We start from the raw sequence: 22,905 nt of genomic DNA, 5'->3' as shown, positions 1-22,905 counted from the left end.
CTTGGGATTGCTACTAACTTTGAGACCTTCTCTGTAAGCCTGTTTCGAACTCATACCTTGAATGGCTAAGCTGCTTTCTCCAGGCACAGCAGTTAGTTACCTGGAGACCCACTGAACCAGACTTGTGGTCACTAAATAGAGTCCATTAAAAGAGTGCCATTTTCCTTACCAACATCCAGAGCTATGGCCTTCAGGACACTCATGGCATCACTGCTGTAGCTCATGGGCCCTTCATGCCAAAGACCCAAGTTTCTGCATGTAGCTGAAGGGACATGGGTACATGGGTGAGGCACAGTGGAGATGAAGTAGCAGAGGCCTTGTCCCATGAACTGGTCTGGCTAGTTTGTACACATCCGGTTACCTAGGGAATAGTTAAGCCAGGAACAAAAGAACTTGGGGACAATAAGCAGGAGGATCTACTTTGATTTTTTTGGGATCTGTTCACAACTTTCCCTGTAATTCCATTTTCCTACTTCATTTCCGGATTTTGGTTGGGGGTGAAGAGCCATAGAAACCCCTTTACTGGAACATTGGTCATGCTATCACTTTTAATAACTCCTGTTTCAATGGTATCTCATTAAGAAATGCTTCTTTACCTGAACACCTGCTTGGGGGAATTGATTACCTCTGTTTAACTCCTTTAAAGGGGGATGAGACCACAACTGTTAACACAAATCCAAAAAGTAAGCTGCTACCAAGGAAAATAAACTTGTTTGGATTCTGAGCTAAACTATCTAATCCAAGAGACTATTAGCCATGATTTCTCTTCTCTGAACTCACTCTGTCTCTTCCTGTGTTACCACATCTCCTCCTGACTTAGTTATTCATATCACATCTCACTTCGCTGAAGTGTAAGCCCCGTAGTTAGGGTTGATGTTCATTTTTGGTTCCTCTGCTCTGCATTGTTTGTAGCAGGTTCTCAACTTATCTTTGTGGAGTAAATGATTAAAAGGATTCCAGACTTAGGAAAGGCTTCCCAGAGAAGGTCTTGATCTTAACCTTGATTCCAGCCCAATCCAAGTCATTCCAGGCATACATTATGTAGGGCTACAAACAAGGACGGTTCTCAATACTCTCCAAATACCATCTAATCCCACCCTGCACTGTTGCTTACTCATTTTACCCCTCTGTTCTACACTTCTATAGCCAGAATATGACCCTCCGTATCAACTCCAAGTCCTTTGTGCGTCAAGGACTGGCTTAGTAGGTTCTTAACCCTTTAAGGCAGACTAATAGAGACCAAGTTTTAAGAAGGGGAAGGCCAAGGAGTGTCTTCTTTGCTTCTTGATCAACATGTTTGATTTTCAGTCCAAGATGGTGTTCCTTGGCATTTGGTGGGTTAGTAGGAGATCAAATTTTTGTATATTGGAATGTTCATAGGCAAAAGGGTCCATATTTTTTATCAGTAGTTACAACATTCATTTAAACTACAATAAAGTTAAATAATAAATATCTCATCTATAACTGCTTTTTAATGACAAAGTAAACGATTTTATGTTCATAACAAATTGGGAGGATAGGGCATTCACAGGTGAGTGACTAAGGTCACATAATTTGTTAAAAGTCAAATACATATCTGGAAGAGGTCAACTCATGTCATGCTTATTTTCAAAACTTAATAACTTCCCTTTGCCTATAGAATAATGTCCAAACTTTTTGGTAAGGCTTTAACTTGGGCTAGGAACATAAAGTTTCAGAGCCTCAATTTCCTCAGGACCATTGTGGGAATTAAATTATGACTTAAAGAGCCTAGAATACAATAGGTGCTGTAAGTAACAGTATTATGGCTTGATTCAATGTTTTTCACAATCTGTTACTAGCTTACATGTGAGTGACAGTTATACTCTGAATATAACTTTTCATTTCGGAGGGCAAAAGCTGCATTTTTATTTCTGTTTAGAGCATAACATGGTGCATTCCATTTAGTTGGTACTCAAATGATATCTGTGGGGAAAAGGGGATATGGGTGCTTGATATCTGGAATCAGGGCTAGAATTCAGGTCTCTCAGTGCATGCACAAGCTCTGAGGCAAGCATGGAATAATTTACCAGTGAAGGAGCCCTTGGGGCTAGTCATGAAATGTCACCGAACCAGCTGTTCTGTAGGGCAGGTGGATTTGACTATTTGGGAGGAGACCTCAATTCTGCAAGAAAGCTTTCTAATGACCTCTTCTGGCAAACCGAGGAAGAGGTGGTAAGAATTTCAGAGTGATTGAGATAATGAGAATGTGTGCAGTTTACAATGGAGGGGGTGGGGTCAACATTCATTGCCATTCTATCCAAACCAACAGGTGATGTGGATATTATTGTCCCCAAACACATAAAGTAACTGAGAGTCACAGAGGTAACATATCTTGCTTAAGGTCACATGCTGAGAAGATAAAATGAAGAGTGAGACTGCCTTAGAATCTGGGGGAAACCCTCTTGTATTTTTTCTGCAACAAAAAGGCAGCTAGAGAAGTGGCGTTTAAAAGAACTATATGGTTGGGAGACCCTTCAAGGTCAACTAATTCAATACTCCTATTTTATAGATGGAGAGCCAGAAGTTCTGTGAGGGGGGAAAAAAACTGAAAACAAACTCACCATCTAGGTTGTACCATTACCATTTTACTATGCATTCTTTATCACACATCTACCCACACATCCATCCTAGAGGTCTTTAATATCTTTCAGGAGCAAAGAAGGAAGTGGCTATATGGTGTTGAGGCAGGGGTGGGAAACAGCCTGTTCACAGTATCATGTTCATTTTATTGTTTTAGGAGGATATTTAAAACTTGCAGTCTTAAACAATCTGGTTTTTTTTCTTGTCTTTTTCGATTTTTTTTTTATTGTACTTTAGATGAAGGTTTAACAATCTGTTTTCATTAGTTGATTTCTAAACTTGGGAACAAGAAAAACGTTTCCACCTGCAATATTCTCATTAATTCCAGGCCCAGATGAAGGGAGAGAGATTGTTTGTCGCAATGTCACCCTAGAAATGTGAAGAGATTCCACTGATGCGAAGTGTAAATGCATCTCTATTGGGAAAGACAGGCAATGTTTCCTGATTATAAGCAGTGTTTATTGGAACTACAGGACTTTGAAAGCAATTTCAAAAGCGTTGCTAAGACGAGGTTTTGTCTGGGGATGGAGCAGTATGGGGATGGGAATAGAAGACCTATCATGCCTGGAAACTGTAAGCAGCTAGCAAATGTCTTTTATCCCCAGGTTAGTTAGCAGCTACTGTGCTGTAACTGGTTAATGGCCTTATGCAGAACATAATTTTCATCATTGGGCTCCTCTGAAGGGTATATTTTTTGCTCGCCAGTCTCTACACTCTGACTACTCGACCCAGTGTTCCAATGGAAATTTTCCAGAGCAATGAAATTTCCAAATGCATGGGCAAGAGGCAGAATAGAAATCCAAGCCCTAAAACAAATGAGACAGAAGCTACTACATTCATTCTGGCTCCCCTCCCCCACTCAGGAGTAAATCAGCATCTCCTGGCAGAGTTTGGTTGCACAAAATGAGATGCACAAAATTGATGAAAAACAGGAAATGCCAGTTGAGAGGGAGGCAATGGGAGGAGGGGGGAAGAGCAAAACGGGGAGAAGTAATGGTCTGGATGTTAGCTGAAGAAGCCTTAATGATCCTAGAAATTATTGGGCAATAATTTCTACTTTGGAACTCATTTTGCTGTTCCAAAGAATGATAAAGCACCTTAATTATTGCTTTAAATAACCACACAGCTCCATCAAAACAGCATGAAACAGCACCCAGGCATTAGCGAACCTATCTCCTGCCATTGCTGTCTCTACAGGTTGAGAAATACTTAAGGAATCAACAGGATAACTGGTATAGGCATTATCTAGTCTGGGCCTCAACATTCTAGATTATTCAGGCCTGGCAGAGGTGTTGGCAGGATACTCTTGCCCTTCATATTCTGGGATCTTCTGTTGGGACAGTCAGAAAAAAATCATTTCTCATTCTCAACACTGAGCTAGTTTGGGGAGGGCAACATTTTAAAAAATTTTTGAAGTCCCTTATCCCTATATGAATTTCAACCTCCCCAAGGATGTTCTCCCTACCCGTTGGGATTTTACGATACTGTAAGACCAAAGCCTTGCAAACACATGATTTTCCTTATGCTGATACAAGTAATTAAGAGCAAGCCAGCTCACTTAAAATAAGGCTTATTCTATTCCTTCCTTTAGTTAGTCTAAGTGCCTGTTTCTGACGTCACAGAGCTTCAGGAAAACAGGCTTCTTAATTCAAATTTTTGGAATTGGTTTCTGAAAGGGCTTAGACGAGGAAAAAAGAGAAATTATATTTTAAGAACATGCTCCCTGCTTGCCTGTTAAAAGAATTTTTGGTCTGGCTGATTCATGAATTAAAGATGCCGGAAATCGGAGGGAGTGGTCCATTCACTCTTTCTCAACAGAGCTTGCCAGGTGCTCAGAGTGCAAGCCTTCCAGCCAACCAGGGAAACACAGCCCACAGAGAAAGGCTGATCTTGCCTGCCTCTTTAGAATGTGCAGAAGGTGCTTGTGGAGTAAATATGATAGCTTTCCAGAGGTATTCATTGTCCCTGTTGGTCTTCCAGCCAGACAGGGAAATAACTGCAAGTCTCTAGTCTTGACCTCAATCCTAAAGCTGATGCAGATCGCACCATCACCAAGCCCTCTGCTTGCCAGCTTCTTCTGGTAAGGAGGCAGTTATGACAGACATAATGATAACTCCTTTCAATTTCAGTGTGCTGCAATTAACTAAGGAATCTACTTTTCTCAAAGACTGACTTATCACTGATGGAACCAGCTCAGCTATGTACCAATCGACTCTGCAATCTAATACCATGAAGCCTCCCAAAACACCATCTCTTTTTAGGATGCTCATAAAGATATGTACTTTGAAGGAAAGGAGCAGCTTCATCATATTTATTTTCTCCTTAGTGTGAAAAAAATAATCTGAAAAATGCTGGTGAGCTTCTTAGAGGGATTTATTCCTTCTTTATTGACAGCTTAGAAGGAAGAAATAATTGGGCTCAAATGATCCTCTGGTCTCTAGAGTTGAACTAAAAATAGTTAAATTCAAGATACTACACACATCCACATTTTCTTTCTATTCATGCTTGTCCTTCGTCACTCACTACAGCCTTAGCCAAGAATGGGCTGTTGGATGTTTGAAAGGACCAGGGGATGGCAGAGCTGAGCCATTTATTTTGGCTGCTCTTGAAACAAATGAGATACACTGTAAACTAATAGGTGAGAAGTTATTGGTATTACCATCTCTCTGCTAGTGAATACCTCCTAAATTTGGCTCTTGGGATTAGCTGCGGTTTTGTAGGTGGGTGAAATCACCAAATCCTCTATGCCAGTATCCCATTCTCCCACCATGTATAAAATATTGGTCTACACATGTAAAGGATTTGGAAACCAGCAAACCATTTATTGCACCTAAACCAGTTTCTGCCCCCTGCTGTACCACTTGGCACATGTAGTCCCAAGGCATGGTATCCCCTGTGCTCAAACTGAAAAGGAAATTAAGAAAGTATTGCCCTGTTCATTTGAGCTACAGAAAAACAGTAAGCCTAAATTATCTGGTTTGATTTTCTATAATGATGAATTCCATGTAGTTTATTGCTAAATCCTTACATTACACATTAATGATCATCTCTCTTTGAGTATGCTCCCATTCCTAATTCATGACGGTATTTTTTACTTTATAATGATTGATGTCCTATCCTCACCACTGTTCAGTATTGATAAAGGGGTGCAAGAGGAAAAATGAGTCTGCACATTTTCTAAAGAAGAAAGGCAACAAGAATTGTGCAGGTCCACGTATGTGTGCACATATATGCACACACCCACTCAGAGGTGCGCTCAGAAGTCAAAGTGACATTAAATTTTAGTTGTGTGAACTTCCTTTAGACCAGTCCAAGCACAGATTCACTGAACAGTGAGGGCTAAGAGGGGTTTAGAGATCACCTATACCACTGTCTCCACTGTGTGTTTGGAGAAACTAAAACTTAGTTCTTTGCTCAAGATCATCCAGCATATTGGTGGGGGGACTAAAATTCAGGTCCTTTTTTTCACTGCTATACTGCTTCTACTCGTATTTATTTTCCTTGAGAGCCACTAGGTTTGAAATAGTCTGAGAGAAGGTTCCAGTGCCATTCTCCTTCTGTATCTCAATTAGATGATCTCATTGTCTGTTGGATATTGTCATCCAAACCTGGCAGCTCCCAGTGGGGCCCAGAAGTTGAACTTGGTGGCATGATGGCAGAAATTCAAGGACCCGGCAGAGGATGGGCAAATGGCCCAGTGATTTCTCTGTCTCTGAAGGATTCTAGACATCTCTGATTAGAAGGCCAGTTTGGAATCTGTAGATTTTGTTGTTTGAGTGGAAGCAAAATGTCTTAGTACAATTTGTATTGTCTTTAGTCCCTGATGGAAGCCTAGTGCCTCTGTTGCCTGACTCACCTAGACTTCAGACATTCTGAATTTAGTAATGAATAAAGTAGACAGAAGGGTTTCTTTAATTTTTAAATTAAAAAAATTAAAAAAATTTTTTAAATTAAAAAATTTCCCCTTAAATAAAGTGAATAAAGTGCTAGTGAAAGGGGCTAATAGTAGCTCCAAAGATTCATGCACCATTTTAGGATTGAGGTTTTTTTCTCCCTTAAACTGAATATAGTGCTAATGAAAGGTGCTAATAGTTCAAAGACTGATGTTCCACTTTTGGACTTTCAGTAGTTGTTCAAGTCCCTCTTTTTAACATTTCCTCATTTGGGCACATGTTTATGGCGGGGAAAAGATGGTCTTAAATGAGAAGCTCCTACCCACTTGGCTCCCATCCCTCAAAGTTTCTTAGGAAAAAGGATTCCAGGTTCTGTTCCATATCATCCAAGGCTGGAATGCCATTTAGCTTTCTGATCTGCACAGGTCAAAAGAAGGGAAGGCAAAGACTCATGAACTTTGGAACCTGGGTGTAAACAGCTTTATCATTCAAGTCTCAAAGCCAAATCCTTTTTGGCTGCATAATGCATTTTCTTTACCTAAATCACTCTAGATCCTTGTCTTGGCCTGCTTTTGGGGGCCTGTACAGGCATTAGCTATTGTGCCATGCATAACGGGAGAAGTCTCCCTAGGGAGAAAGTGCTTTAGTGAGGAGCTAGACTCCCAATGTCTCAACTCAACACCACTCCCCCTCCATCCTGCCCCAATTTGGGGTTGCTCTAAAGACATAAATGAAACCCCTAGCCTCAGTACAAACTGATTGTCACCTGTTTCTCACCATCTTACCTACTGTTTTGTCCAAGGCCAAGATACTAAAGTACAAAAAAAGAAATAAACTCTAACATCATGGCCTTGGGCCCAAGGCAGAATACAGCAGACATCAGTGCCATCTTTCAACATGCCTATTTTAGGTACAGTGCTGTGGGTGGAGAGTGGACAGAGGGGACAGCTCCTCTCTTTAACCCCACCACCATGGCCTACTGTGCAGACTGCCCATCTGTGAATATTTATGTCCTTCAACAGGACTTCTCCCCCTTGCCCCATGCATCACCTAATCCCTGTCCTTTTTTTCTGAAGTGCCTTACCTATCCTGGGATAGTCCTGGCACTTCAGAGTTAGAAAGAAAGAGAATATTTTGTCTAATCTTCATAAATGTTAAAGCTAAACAAAGCACCAAAAAAGAAAAAAGACTTATAAAAATATAATGGGGTCATCTCTCCAAGCTTCCCACATTATTTATGATATATGAAATGTCAAAATATAATGAATAAACTTTCTGAACTCTGCCCACCCATATATACCTAAGCTGTAGCAGCCTCAGAACTACCCTTTCACCTCTTAAAACATCACTCTGTAGAATCAGAATATAATAAATATACTTCATTCCACTGACTCCACCTTCCCAAACATACACCCACTTGTAATTCCAAAGAGATTCTCCAAAAAAATAGACATTTAAAAAAGTGCATCAGTTTACACTTAGTCTACCTGCATATTATTTCTTGAGATTATTATTATTATTTTAACCATAAAAAAGATTGCATATTGGCAATATTATGAGAAAACCATGGCGGCCATTTCTGGGTCATGGTGAAGGGTAAGTGGGGTGGGCATTGAAGCACAGAAGCAAAGGGGCTCAAGAGAGGGGCAAGTGTGGTCCTTAAGTTTGAGACATGAGAATTGAGGTGAGGTTACCTTGATTCTCAATCCTTGGGCCTCTGAAATGTCCCATCTCTTTAGTCACCCCCTTTTTGTCTCTCCAGCTTCCCCAATTTTACTGCCCACGCCCATGCCACACATCCCTCTTGAAGCAGAGGCAGAATGGCTTTTTGGCATGTGTCCACCTGGGCCAGTTTGAAAACAGGTATGACATTTGGAAGGGTCTGATGCGGGACACATACCAGAGCAAGCATATTTGTGACTATTTCCACTCTGAGAAAAATTGTCCATCACTTCTGTGACTTTAAGAATGTAAGCAGTTACTAGGCTGATAGGTTAAGAAACAAATCTTTTGTTCTTGTGGTTTTGCATTAATATTAAGCATGAATATATATCATATATTACATTGCTTTCCTTCTGCTCTGGGGCAGACTGTACCCTCCTTCCAAACAGGGAAACTGCACAGCCCATGGACTCAAATTTTGAAAGCTGTTATCCCCCCACTCCCCACCCTCCACCCTTACCCTACCCCTTCCTCCCCGGCCCTAAGTTCCTATATTAGAAATGTACCCCCCTCCCTCCCACCCGAGGTTAAATAAATATTGCCACATTATAAAATTCATGCATTACTGCATTTTGCTATTGCACATATTGCAAAGAGAGAGAGCTGTGGATGTGTGCTCTCTCCCCCTCTCCCCTTTCTCTTCCTTAGGCTCTCAGATTCCTGTGCTGTTTCTACCCTGCCCTCTCCCAACCTCCGCACTACCCCCAAACCCCAGACCCTTCACTGGTTGTGGACATCCTCCCTACGGACGATCTTGTAGATGATCCAGTAGAACATGTTGAAGATGAGGAAGGCCATGGGGAAGCCAATGCGGGATATTTTGTCAATCTTCTTGGCCCTCTGGATGAAGAGTTTTCGCATCTCCTCTGGAGTCTTAGATGGTGCAGGAGGCGGGTTGGTGGTGGTGTTGTTGTTGGCACCCTTGACCGAGATTCCATCCTTGGCCTGCAGACAGGCTGGGCCCATCCCATAGGCGGAAAAGTTGAAGCGGCCTTCTCCGGCCTCATCCTCCTGGAATAGATTCAACATGGGGCTCTACTGAAAATAAGATAGGGGCCGGGCACCCTCCCTGCAAGGCACTCCCCTCGGGGCCAGGCCATGCCCATCTGGTTCTCCCTGCCTCCCAGACTACCATTCCAGGTTCCTGATGGCTTTTGGCTGGCTGGGGAGTTCTGCCTTATAGAGGGGCGCCACTCGCATGCTGAAACAGATGCAAACCAGGGGATAGGAATGTGGTTTAGAGTCTGGAGAGTTGGGCTCAAGTCTCAGCTCTGTCACTTGCTGGTTGTATGACCTTACACAAATCACTTCCTTCTCTGGGTCTCAGATTGATTTTTTTTCCCCGTAAGTAGGGGCTAAGACTCAACCCACTACCTCAAATGGTTCTTTTGACCAGTAGAAGAGGTTATAGATGAGCAGATGCTCTGAGTGTTGTCTGTACTAGATTTTTGTTAGAAATTCAGGGGACAAGTTGGAGAGATCCCCTGCTTTGCCTCTGTTGCCTCCAAGCCCTCTTCCCCCGCCCCATTCCCCAATTAACTCCTTCCATGGGCAGCTGGGGTGAGTGTGAATGACCTAGGAGGGAGCAAGAGCTCTGGCCTCATCTCCATCTCCCAAGCCAGGAGTCCACAGCTTCTTCCAATGGCCATGTTACCATTTCCCTGGCAGTTGTGATCTTGACAGACCTGGATTTTTAGACAAGTTATTATTCAAGACCTTTTATCATTTGGCTCTAACTTACCTTTCCAGGCTTTTTCCCTCTCCTCCTACAATATGCTTTGCACCCCTGCCAGCTTTGTTGTATTTTCTCAATCATCCCTTATGCCTTATGCCCGCTACCAAAATGCCTTCTAGTTCATCCCTTTCCCAGCTTATGGTGATCTTGCCCCTATCTGACTCATGGAGCTCCTATTGACTGCTCTTATCAGGTATAGTTTTGTTATCTTCCCACGTGAGGGGGCCACTGAGAGCCTAGTGTTATGGTCTCAGCTGACCTATTGACTCACTATGTGGCCCTGGGGAAGTTTCATCAACTTACATTGCCCTCCTAGATAGTGAGAACTTTTAGGATAGGGACCTTTTCTTCTTCTTCCCGTGCAGGACAGGGCCAGCAGAGAACCAGAAACTAAGTTTGACGCCACAGCTGCCTCCACATCTCCACTCTTGCCCGCCTAGCTTGGGCTACCATCTGCCAGCTGGGATTGTTGCGATGACTTCTCGTCTAGTCTTCCTACTGCCTCCAGCCTGGCCCCCCAGCCCATCCCGGTTGTTATAACACACAGATCTTATTGGTCATCTTCTGCTTAGAATCTTTTAACAGGCTGCTGTTGACTTCAGGATAATGAAAATCCTTACCATGGTAATCAAAGCCTTAGATGACTTGGACCCTGTCTACCTCTTCAGCTTCATTGTGCATAACTCTCTACCTGACATTCTATGTCCCAAACCAAACCAAACTCATTGCCATCGAGTCAGCTTCAACTCGCAGTGACCCTATAGGACAGAGGAGACCTGTACCATTGGGTTTCTAAGGCTATAAATCTTTACGGAAGCAGACTGCCTCATCTTTCTCCCACAAAGCGGCTGGTGGGTTTGACTGCCAGCTTTTCAGTTAGCAGCCAAGTGCTTAACTACTGCACCAACAGGGCTCCTTATTCTATGCCCCAGTCACCCTGAAATATATTTTTTTAAATCTTTGAATGTTCCATGTTCCTTCTCTTTAGCTCTGGACCTCTGTTTAAGTTGTTTTCTCTGTCTGGAATACTCTCCCAACTCCTCATGCCTTTAGCTCCTCTTTCACCTGTTCTTACTTAGGAAACCTTCCCTGAGCTCCCAAGGATAGGCCAGGTAACCTTGCTCTGTGCTCCATAGGCAAACTGTACATCACCACTACCCCCCTCCCCCACATGCTGCTTTCAATATACGTTTATATCACATTGTATTGGAGTCCCTGGGTGGTATAAACAATTAATACCCTTGGCTGCTAAATGAAAGGTTGGACATTTGAGTCCACCCAGAGGTTCCTAAGAAGAAAGTCCTGGTGATCTACTTCTGAAACATTAGCCATTGAAAACTCTACAGAACAGAGTTCTACTCTGACACACATGCGGTTACCATGAGTCAGAATTCACTCAATGGCAACTGGTTTTATCACATTCTATTATAATTCCTTGGTTAGTATCTGTCTCTCCCATTAGACTGCAAGCTCCACAAAAGTAGAAGCAAATTCTGTCATGTTCACTGCACCCTCAACACTGAACATAAAACTCAGTAAATATCTGTTGAATAAATAAATGTTCACTTGTCTGTCTTCACCTGTCCCAACTTCCTTCCTTCCCCCCTCACTTTTTTTTTAAACTAGATTATATCCATAGCACCAAGAGGGTTTGAGACATAGATAAATGCTCAAAAAATCTTTGGCAAATGAATGAATGTGGTCCAACATCCTCACTGCAAAAGTGGCAGGAAGGGGACGTGCTATGGTGACTGACAAAAAGGAGCTCGATAAATATTTGTTTATGAGGCAGGGGACAGTAAAGGCCTTGTGCCAGGGTCAAGGAGAGGAACTGGGGGGAAGCCAGACAAATTACTGGACCCAGTGGCTGGAAGGGGGCCTGGGTGTGGCTCTGTTGCATATCAGCACAAATTTGCCTTTGCTGGGGGCTAGGGAAGCCTGGACATGTTTTTTTCACTGGGTCCTAGCTGTGCAGGGGGAAGTACTAAATTTACTTTCTATGTGGCTTTGGGTGAATTGTTCTCTGCCTTCCTCATCTGTTCAACATGGGAGTGAGAGGGGGTGGAGGTGTGGACTGGAGGCTATAACTGGATAGAAGATTATCAATCTCACAACGTAGCTGGGAGACAGGAAATTCCTTAGGAATGACAGGAAAAAGCCTTGTTATTCCTAGTCCAACCAGCAGGTGGCAGGAAATGAACAGCCAACTGCCCCTGGAACAGCTTGGGATGGAGTGGGGATATCTCGGCTGCTAAGAAAAAGGTCAGCAGTTCCAATCCACCAGTCGCTCTTTGGAAACCCTATGCGGGCAGTTCTACTCTGTCCTGTCGGGTTGCTATGAATCAGAATCGACTCCATGGCCAGGAGGTTTGGTACTCTAGAACCCAGGGAAGTTGGTACTGTGCCTGCTGCGTCTGAGGCCAGCCAGGGAATTTGAGGACCAGATGCTTTCTGCCCAACAAATGAGATAACACGGAAGGTGGTGAGAGTTGGGAGCCTGGCCAAGATCACAGGCCCAGAGAAGCTCCTCTACACTCACCATCTGGGGCTTAAAATCCCCTCTGCAAACTTCCTGCCAAGGGAGTTTTCTGCAGCCCAAGTTCGTACACCTCCAGTGTACAAGCCACATCCAGTGTGGCTTACTCCAAAGGAAGCTCTTCCTCATGCTGAGCACTATTCTGCACCTTTGTAGTTTCCGACATCTGGGCTAAGTTCAGAGTCCTTAGGAAGAAGCCCCAAATTCAAATGCACATAGGGGCCAGGGTAGGAGAAATGAGAGTGAAGGAGTGAGCCGGGGCTGAAAAAATCTGTTAGAAGAGATAACGGTGAATGTTGGGGACTGGTAAATTGGAGAATGCATTCCCTACCTCAAGGCAGTGCCTGTGCCCCAGTACCATGTGGGGATTTGAATCCAGTGTGATCAGATGCTCTGAGTTTTCAAGTGAAGCCAGAATTGCGATTTTTTAAAAATGTTAACAATTTATTTCAGATTTTGAAAACACTACGCTGGTCAAACTGAAGATGTTTGCATGCCGTATTTGACCTTTGAACTACCAGTTTTTTTTTTTTAATTGTGCATTAGGTGAAAGTTTACAGCTTAAGTTAATTTCTCATACAAAAATTTATACACATATTGTTATGTGACGTTAGTTGCAATGCCTATAAATAGACAGCACACTCCCCCTTTCCATCCCGGGTTTCTTGTGTCTATTCAACCAGTTGCTGCCCCTTCCTGCCTTCTCATCCCGCCTCCAGACAGGAATCGCCCATTTGGTCTCATGTATCTGCTTGATTAGTTCATGTTTTATAGTTCAGTTTAATCTTTATCTGAAGAGTGGGTTTTGGCAATGGTTTTAGTTCTAGGTTAGCTGAGTGTCTGGGGGCCATGGCTTCGGGGATTCCTCCAGTCTCAGTCAGACCATTAAGTCTGGTCTTTTTACATGAATTTGAGTTCCTCACCACAATTTTCTCCCGCTCTGTCCAGGACTCTGTTGTGTTTCCTGTCAGGGTGGTCACTGAGGGTAGCCGGGTACCGTCTAGTTCTTCTGGTCTCAGGCTGATGGAGTCTCTGGACTACCAGTTTTTGACCTCTGCTTTGGCATAAACCTTAGTTCTTATTTAAGATTTAATAAATGTATCTGCTTTGGGATAGAACTTTGACTAACAGATAAGCAACTCCTGGTGTATGGTCAATGTTAGGAGAAGAACCAGGGATCCTTGCACACCTTCCCTGCCTCTGCCATCAGTGTTCTCCAGGACTCTGGTGACTAGCTTCACCTCTCTGCCATCGGTTGTATTTGAGGAGTGGACAGAATGACCTCTGAGATCTCTTCCAGCTAAAACATGCTGTGAGAGAGTGAGGAGGGAACTGAACAGGACAAGCAAACCCGGATAGATTTGTTAAGAGGCCCTAATGACCTATTCACACTTTACGTGGCCCAAGAAAAAGCTTTTGTTTTCCTCTAGGCTTTGGGTAGGATGAAGGCAACTCTTTGAAGTACTATAGGCCCACCATACTACATATCTGCAGGGGGCTCCGTTCACATTTGTAGTCTATGCAAAAGGCGCCCTCTAGAGGTGCGCAGTGCACAATCTGCTGCTATATATGGTGGCCTGATGCTAACCAGAGCCTTTGTGGCACAGTGTTTAAAAGCTTGGCTAACCAAAAGGTCAGCCGTTCAAATCCAACAGCCGCTCCTTGGAAACACTATGAGGCAGTTCTACTCTGTCCTATAGGGTTGCTATGAGTCGGAATCGACTTGACAGCAATGGATTTGGTTTTTTTTTTGGTTTTGATGCTAACCAGATATTTTGGACATAGTCTTCCCAAAGAAGTGTCTCTCTGACAAATGTGTTAAACTTTTTCCAGCAAAAGCAAATGTTAAAAGCAGCTAACCAATGGAGAAAAAGGGAAAAATAAAGATAAATCCCAGAGACAGCTGTATTTCGTGAGTTTCTTCCTTAGGTTTTTTTTTTAAGGAGTCAGTCAAAGTATTTAATGGACAGTATGGAAGGACTAAAACTAGGGGTCTTTTAAGAAGTCTGGTCTAGTTTGCTACACACAAGATAGTTTCCTCTTCCAGTGTAGGTTTAGAAGGATGATGATTGCTTATCTTAACTCCCATGGACATTTTCTGTCTGAGAAAGTCTCTCTCCTGCGTATGGTAAAATGCTAGAAGTTAATCATATTGGATTGCTGATGCTTAAGAAACACACTGATGAAAAATCGGTGCATATGTAATAATTTTAAAACCTGGCACTTGTGTGGTAGGAATGAAATTGCAAGCTACTTCGGCATCTCCTAACTAATTATCACCACAGTCCCCCATTATGCCCATTTATCCCATTTTACAGATGGAGAAATTGGGCCAGGAAAGAAACTAACTTGAAGTCACACATCAAAGAGAGTTTGTCACAGTATATTGTAGCTGGGTAGGCAGCTATTTTAAAGAGATCCAGATCCATCTAAAGCTTATAGGGCATTGGTATATGGCAGGTATGTGGTATGAACTGACATGACCTGACAGGTCATACTGTATGGGTGCTTGGTTGCTCTAATCTGTCACTGGAAAGACTTGAGGGCAGACTCTCTGGCTGCAAGACCTCCCCCTTGTTCATCCCTTTGAACATTTGTTTATATTCCTTTATTCAATCCCTCATAAGGTGAGAGAACCCCTCTGGGAGAGGATCTTGCTTGTTGCCCCTTTCCTAGAGGTAGAAAGTAAGGAGACCTGGAGTCTGGGTATTCTATTTTAAGATAATACTTTTTTGGGGTAGAATTCTCTTTCAGAACCAAGCCCACTGAAATAATGCAGCCTTGTAGAAAAAAAACAATAGGCGTCTCACAGCCTACTGTCTTCTGGGTTTATCAGCTAGTTAATATCTTGGCCCTACCAGCATTTACTCCATCAGTTCTGTCTTCAGGTATAACCTGGCCATTTCTGTAGTGTTATTATTTATGGTTGGAAGAGTGACTACCTGTGCACCCAACCAAGGCCTTGTTTATGAAAGGGGAAGCTGGGACTTTAATCCCTATTTCTTGCTTGCCTTACCCACTGAGAAGGATGATCCAGTGACAGAGTATTGTAAGACAAGGCCACTTGGAACTTCCATTTACCACTAGCTGTCCCTTCGTAGACAGTGACCCAAAAGCCTACCTTGTGATGTCTCCGCTTTCTCCTGAATCGGAGCAGCTCTTTGTGCTGCCGAGACACAAAGTTGACAGCGGCGTACTCGAGCAGGGCTGAGAACACGAAGAGCAGGCATACTGCCATCCAAATGTCAATGGCTTTCACATAGGACACCTGGGGTGGTGAGTGAGGGAGGGAGTGCAGGGAGGTGAGGGCAGAAAAGGAGAGTGGAATATTAAGTATGGTGGAATGTTTTCTGTTCTTCGTTAACTCCTCCTATCACCCACTGCTGCCACCCTGCTCAGATGGGATATTAGGGTGGACGGTGTGGAGGAAAGCAAAAGAAAATGATGCATCAAGCAGACTGGACAGAATGTTGGGGAAAATAGAATGTGGTACCTAGATGAGTACTAAAGAGAGGAGGTTTGACGTGTCTCGTGTATCTAGTATTATCAGTTAATGGAATAGAATGTTGTATTTATTCTAAAGATGATAGGTGTAGAATATTGTACCTAGTGTCAGAAGTGAAGGGAGGACGTCAGTAAAAATGGCTGTGTAAAACTTTCAAAATTCTCCCTCCCATAAAAGCAGTAAGAACACTGGCATAAGTTGTCAGAATCATCTTTTTCAGACATCTGTTAATTAAGCAAAGGCTTATAGCAATCTAGTGAGCATTTATTCAAGAAAATTGTCTGAATCTCATAGAACAGCAAGTTTTGTCAGATTTTTTAACAGCTTTATTGAGATGTAATTCACATACCACACAATTCACCTATTTAAAGTGTACAATTCAATGACTTTAGTATATTCACAGGTATGTGAGGTCATCATCATAGTCAATTTCAGAACATTTTCATCACCTCAAAAAGAAACCCCATACCCTTTAGCTATCATTCCCCTGCCCCCCATATCCTTTCCCACACCCCAAGCCCTAAGCAAACACTAATGTACTTTCTGTTTCTACAGATTTCTCTGTTCTGGGCATTTCATATGGATGAAATCATATAATATGTGGTCTTTTGTGAATAGCTTCTTTCACTCAGCGTAAAGTTTTCAAGGCTTATTCATGTTGGAGCATGTATCATTTTTCTGGCTGAATAATATTCCATTGTATGGATATACCACTCTTTCTTTGCCCATTTGTCAGTTAATGGGCATTTAGAATGGTTCCACCTTTTGGTTAATATGAATAATGCTTATACATTCACGTATAAGTTTTTATGTGGACATATGTTTTCTCATGGAGCTTTGTGCCGTTTTAACTTGTCCTACTCCCATCCTCCCCTCCCAAGCTCCATGGTAGCCTTGAAAATCAATAGCCTGCAATCACGGTGAAAACCAGCAGCCTGGCAGCCACTGGATAGGAAAGAAAAGAGTTAGAATCCTTGAAAGTCCCATTCCCAGAGAATTGCCATTATTTGACCTATCTGGTGGTTCCCTGGAAGACCCAACTCAAAAGACTGTCTTTGTCTGACCCGATTTGGAAGTAGCCCTGTATGAACAACCTTTTCTCTGGGGGCATTTGTAGAAAACAGCAGCAACTGTTGAACATCAGGGCTGCCTGAAGCAATGAATAAGAGTTGGGGCAACCAATAGGTTAACCAGAAAGCTTGAAAGGAAAAGCTGGCAACAGTGTTTTTATATACCCATAGTAACTAAGTAAGCTAAACTAAGAACTATGGATATTCAGTCAGGCCTACACTAATAGACTAATTGGCTGCATCAAATGGAATCTTTTTCAATGATTAAAATTTTAATGTAATATTTAATATAACATGAAGTTTTTCTATGTTACGATGTAAAGTAAAAAAAAAAAATCAGGATATTAAGGAAAAAAAAGAAAAAGGAAAATGTTGAGAATGAAATGCCCAAAGGGGCCTTTGGAAAGCTCTGACATATTCCTGGTGATTTAGAAGGCCACCTGTATGCTTAGGGCTATGCGCATGCATACTTAAGAAGTACCTAAGCTTACAAGAAAAGAAAACTACAGACCAATATCTTTAATGAACATACATGCAACAAATCCTCAATAAAATTCTAGGAAACTGAATCTAAAAACATAGCAAAAGAATTATACACTCTGATCAAGTGGGATTTATTCCAGGAATGTAAGGGCAGTTCAACATCAGAAAATCAATTAATATAATATGCCATATTAATAGAATAAAGGAAAAGAACCACATGATCATCTCAACTGATGCAGAAAAGGCATCTGACAAAATTCCCACCCTTTCATAATAAAAACACTCAACAAGACAGGAATAGAAGGGAAATTCCTCAACATAATAAAAGGCATTTACAAAAAACCCACAGCTAATATACTCAATGGAGAAAGACTGAGAGCTTTCCTATTAAGATCAGGAACAAGACAAGGATGCCCAGAGCTATTAGGCAAGGGGGGAAAAAAAAATCCAAAAGGGGAAGGAGGAAGTAAAACTATCCCTTTTAGCAGATGACATGATCCTATATATAGGAAATCCCACAGATTCCACAAGAAAGCTATTAGAACTAGCAAAACAATTCAGCAAAGTGGCAGGGTACAAGGTCAACACACAAAAATCAGTTGGGTATCGATATACCCGCAATTAATGAGCAAGTTGAAAAGGAAATTAAGGAAACATTACTATTTACAATAGCATCTAAAAGAATAAAGTATCTAGGAATAAATTTAACAAGAAAATTAAAACATTATTGAAAGAAACTAGGAAAGACCTGAATAAATGAAGGACATTCTGTGTTCATGAATTGGAAGGATTAATATAGTTAAGACGTTAATACTACCCAAAGCAATCTATAAATTCAATGCAATCCCCATCAAAATTTCAACAGCCTTCTTTGCAGAAATGCAAAAATCAATCCTCCAGTTTGTCTGGAAGGTCAAGAGACCACAAATAACTAAAGGAATCTTGAAGAAGAAGAATAAAGTAGGAGGACTCACTTTTACTGACTTCAAAACATACTATAAAGCTATACTAATCAAAACAGCCTCGTACTGGTACAATAGTAGACATATAGACCAAAAAATAGAGAAAACCAATGAAACCAAAAGTTGGTTCTTTGAAAAGATCAACAAAATTGACAAACCTTTAGCTAGACTGAAGAGAAAAACAGAGTAGACTCAAATTACTAAAATAAAAAATGAAAGAAGGAACATTACTACTGACTCTACAGAAATTTAAAAAATTATAAGGGAATACTATGAACAATTGTATGCCACAACCTAGATGAAATGGACACATTCCTAGAAAGACACTAAAAAAGAAATAGAAAATATGAACAGACCAATAACAAGTAAAGCAACTGAGTTAGTAAAAAAAACAAAAAACAAAACCTTCCCATAAAGGAAAGCCCAGGACCAGAATTCACTGATGAATTCTGTCACACATTTAAAGGAGAATTAACATCAATCCTTCTCATACTCTTTCAAAAAATAGAAGTGGAGAAAATGCTTTCTGACTCATTCTAAGAGGCCAGTATTACACTGGTAACAAAACAAGGCAAAGACATCACAAGAAAAGAAAAGTATATACCAATTATCTATTATGAATATAGACAGAACAATCCTCAAAAGAAAAATACTAGCAAACCAAAACAAGCAACATATTAAAAGGATTATACATATGGCCAAATGAGATTCACCCAGGAATGCAACATCAAACATACAAAAATCAATTACTAATAGAATAAAAAATAAAAATCATACAATCTTCTGAATAGAGGCAGAAACAACATTTGGCAAAATCGAACATGTTTCAAGATAAAACTCAATAAACTAGGAATAGAAGGAAACTTCCTCAACTTGACAAAAGACACAAAAAACTCACAGCTAATTTCACTTCATGGTGAAAAACTGAAAGCTTTCCTCCTAAAATGTCTGATATCTGCTCTTACCACTTCCATTCCACATTTTACTCAAAGGTCTAGCCAGGGAACTTAGACAAGAAAAAGAAAGAAAAGGCATCTAGATTGGGAAGAAGGGAGTAAAACTATCTCTATTTTCAAATGACATGATCTTGTATACAGAAAATCCTAAGTAATTCACAAAAAAACATGGGAGCTAATAAATGAATTTAGCAAGGTTTCAGGATACATGATCAATATAAAAAGGTCAATTTTATTTCACTATACTAGTAATGAATAACCAAAAAATGAAATTAAGAAACAATTCAATTTACAGTAGCATCAAAAAATAAAATACTTACAAATACACTTAACAAAATAACTGTAAGACTTACATATTGAAAACTAGAAATCTTGTTGAAAGAAATTAAAGAAGACCTAAGAAAAACATCTTGTGTTCATGGATTGCAATACTTAATATTGTTAAGATGGTAGGACTCCCCAGATTCATCTATAGATTGAATGCATTCTTACAAAAATTCTATCTTACTTTTTTGCAGAAATTGACAAGAGGATTCTAAAATTTATGGGGAAATACAAGGGATTCAGAATAGCCAAAACAATCTTGAAAAAGAGCAAAGTTGGAGGATGTACCTTTCCCAGTTTCAAAACTTACTACAAAACTGCAGTTTTCAAAACTGTAGCACTATCATAAAATAAACAGATCAATGGAATAGAACTGCGAGTCCAGAAATGAACCATATGTCTATGGTCAATTGATTTTCGACAAGGGTGTCAAGAGCATTCAATGGGGAAAGAATAGTCTTTTCAGAAACAAATGGGGCTAGCACAACTGTACATCTACATGCAAAAGAATGAAGTTGGATACCTGCCTCCCATCATATATGAAAATAAATAAAAATGAATCAAAGGCCTAAATGTAAGAACTAAAAATGTAAAGCTCTTAAAAGGAAACATATTGGTAAATCTTTATGACCTTGGAGTAGGCAATGACTTCCTAGATATTATACCAAAATTGCAAGCAACTAAAGGAAAAAATATATTAATTGGACTTCATCAAAATTAAAGACTTCTATGCATAAACGACATTATCATGAAAGTGAAAATACAACAATGGGAGGAATTATTTACAAATCATATATCTCCTAAGGGTCTAATATACAGAATATATAAATAGAATATATAAAGAGATATTACAACTATTATAATTCAACAATAAAAACAGAAATAACCCAATTAAAAAATGGGCAAAGAATCTGAAGACATTTTTACAAAGAATGTATAGAGATAGCCAATAAGCACATGAAAAGATGCTCAACATTATTAGTCATTAGGAAAATGCAAATCAAAACCACAAGGAGATCCACCTCACACCCAGTAGGATGACTAATAAAAAAGACAGATAATAACAAGTGTTGACGAGTGTCATGGATTGAATCGTGTCCCCCCAAAAAAGTGTGCAGCAGCTTGGTTAGGTCATGATTCCCAGTATTGTATGCTTGTGTTATCTGATGTGATTTCCTTATGTGTTGTAAACTCTATCGCTGCGATGAGATTATATGTGATCTCCTTATGTGTTGTAAATTCTATCACTGTGATGAAGTTATACTGATGACGTTGACAAGATTAGATAGTGTCTTAATGCAATCTCTTTTGAGATATAAAAGAGAGAAGCGAGCAGAGACACATGGGAACCTCATACCACCAAGAAAGCAGTGCTGGGAGCAGAGCGTGTCTTTTGGACCTGAGGTTCCTGCGCAGAGAAGCTCCCAGACCAAGGAAAGACTGATGCATCACAAGGACATTTCTCTAGTGCCGACAGAGAGAGAAAGCCTTCTCCTGGAGTTGATGCCCTGAATTTGGACTTGTAGCCTGATGGACTGTGAGAGAATAAACTTCTCTTTGTTAAAGCCATCCACTTGTGGTATTTCTGTTAGAGCAGCACTAGATGACTAAGACAATGAGGATGTGGAAAAAATTGGAACCTAATTCGAACCCTGGTGGGATTCTAAAATGGTATAGCTACTTTGGAAAACAGTTTGGTATTTCCTCAAAAAGTTAAGCATATCGTTATCATATGACCCAGCAATTCTACTCCTAGGTATATACTAAGAGAATTGAAAATGTATGTCCACAAAAACACTTGTACATGAATGTTCATAATAGCCAAAAAGTGGAAATAGCCAAAATGTCCATCAACTGATCAAACAAAATGTGGTATATCCAAAAGATGGAATATTATTCGACCACAGAAAAAAGGAATGAAGCACTGACATGTACTATAGGGATAAATCTTGAAAACATTATGCTAAGTTACAGAATTCAGACCCAAAAGAAATCGCCAGAGACAGAAAGTACATCAGTGATTGCCAGGGACTGAGAGAAGGGAATAGAGGGTGACTGCTGATGATACAGGGTTTCTCTATGGGGTGATGAAAATTTTCTGGAGTTAGATAGTGGTGAAGATTGCACAGCTTTGCAAATATACTAAAAACCATTGAATTGTGCACTTAAAAAACAGTGAATGGAGGAGAATGTGGAGTTGAGAATTAATAGTAAATGGAGCAGAATGTTGAGTCTGATGTTAACAATGAGTAGAGCAGAATGTTCAGTCTAGCATGAGTCGAATGTGTTGCCAGGTGTTAATAGTGAATCGAAAATTTGGTTTCCAGTGTTTATAGTGAATGTAGCAGAGTGTGAGGTCTAGTGTTAATAGTTCGAAGAGCAGATTGTTGAGTTTTGTCATATGGGTGAATAGAGGATAATGTGGTGCCTAGTGTGGATGGTAACTGGAGTAGAAGGTTGTGCCTCACATTAAAACTTAGTGGAACAATGTCATGAAAAACAAAAACCAGTAGGAGACTGTCCTAGATTAAGAGACAAAACAGAGCAATCATAGGCATATGAATCTTGATTGGATCCTTGATTAGATCCCTCAACATAAATATAAAAGACATCTTTGGACAACTGGGAAAATTTAAATAAGGATCTATATTAGATGATATTATTGAAATAATATTAATTTTTAGCTGTGATAATGTCATTGCAGTCCTCTTCTTAGAGGCAAATTGTCATGATGTGTATTGCCTTTGCATGATTCAGCAAAAATTGCATTAATCTATATCTATCTATCAAGCAAATGTGGCAAAATGATAACAACTGGTGAATCTAGATGAAGGGTCTTAGGGTGTTCATTGTGTATTATGTTCAATTTAGTATATAAAAATAAAAAGTAAATGGAACAGAATGTTAAGTGCAGCATTGATTGGGAACGGCGCAGAATGTTGTGTCTAGTGTAAGGCTGAAGGAAGCAGAGTATGGTGTCTGGCATTTGTTGTAGATGGAGCGGAATGTTGTTTCTTGTGTCGAGTGAATGGAACAGAAGGTGGCTCATGAGATGATAGTGAATATAGTAGAATGCAGTGCCTAGCATTAAAAGGGAGTAACACAGAATGAGGCATGA

General features: G+C 40.7%; 1 protein-coding gene across 3 annotated transcripts in view; it reads right to left on the bottom strand.

Annotated features, from left to right (window-relative positions):
* Window positions 1-8,765: 8,765 nt before the first annotated feature.
* GLRA1 (glycine receptor alpha 1) overlaps window positions 8,766-22,905 on the bottom strand; it is a 105,708-nt gene continuing 91,568 nt past the window's right edge. For 2 of the 3 annotated variants that reach the window (XM_004371287.1, XM_004371288.1), the window contains 2 exons: window positions 15,609-15,755; window positions 8,766-9,227 (listed from right to left, as the gene is read on the bottom strand). In XM_004371287.1, coding sequence (XP_004371344.1) covers window positions 8,937-9,227; window positions 15,609-15,755 — 438 coding nt within the window. In that variant the 3' untranslated portion in view covers window positions 8,766-8,936. Of the gene's footprint in view, window positions 9,252-15,608; window positions 15,756-22,905 lie in introns of all 3 variants that reach the window. The other variant, XM_004371286.1, reaches the window with a different exon arrangement.

Source organism: Trichechus manatus, unplaced genomic scaffold, assembly GCF_000243295.1.
Source record: "Trichechus manatus latirostris isolate Lorelei unplaced genomic scaffold, TriManLat1.0 scaffold00011, whole genome shotgun sequence".
In the NCBI taxonomy this organism is placed as follows: domain Eukaryota; kingdom Metazoa; phylum Chordata; class Mammalia; order Sirenia; family Trichechidae; genus Trichechus; species Trichechus manatus.
Note: the sequence above shows the minus strand (reverse complement) of the source record. Positions and strands in the feature narration are given on the sequence as shown.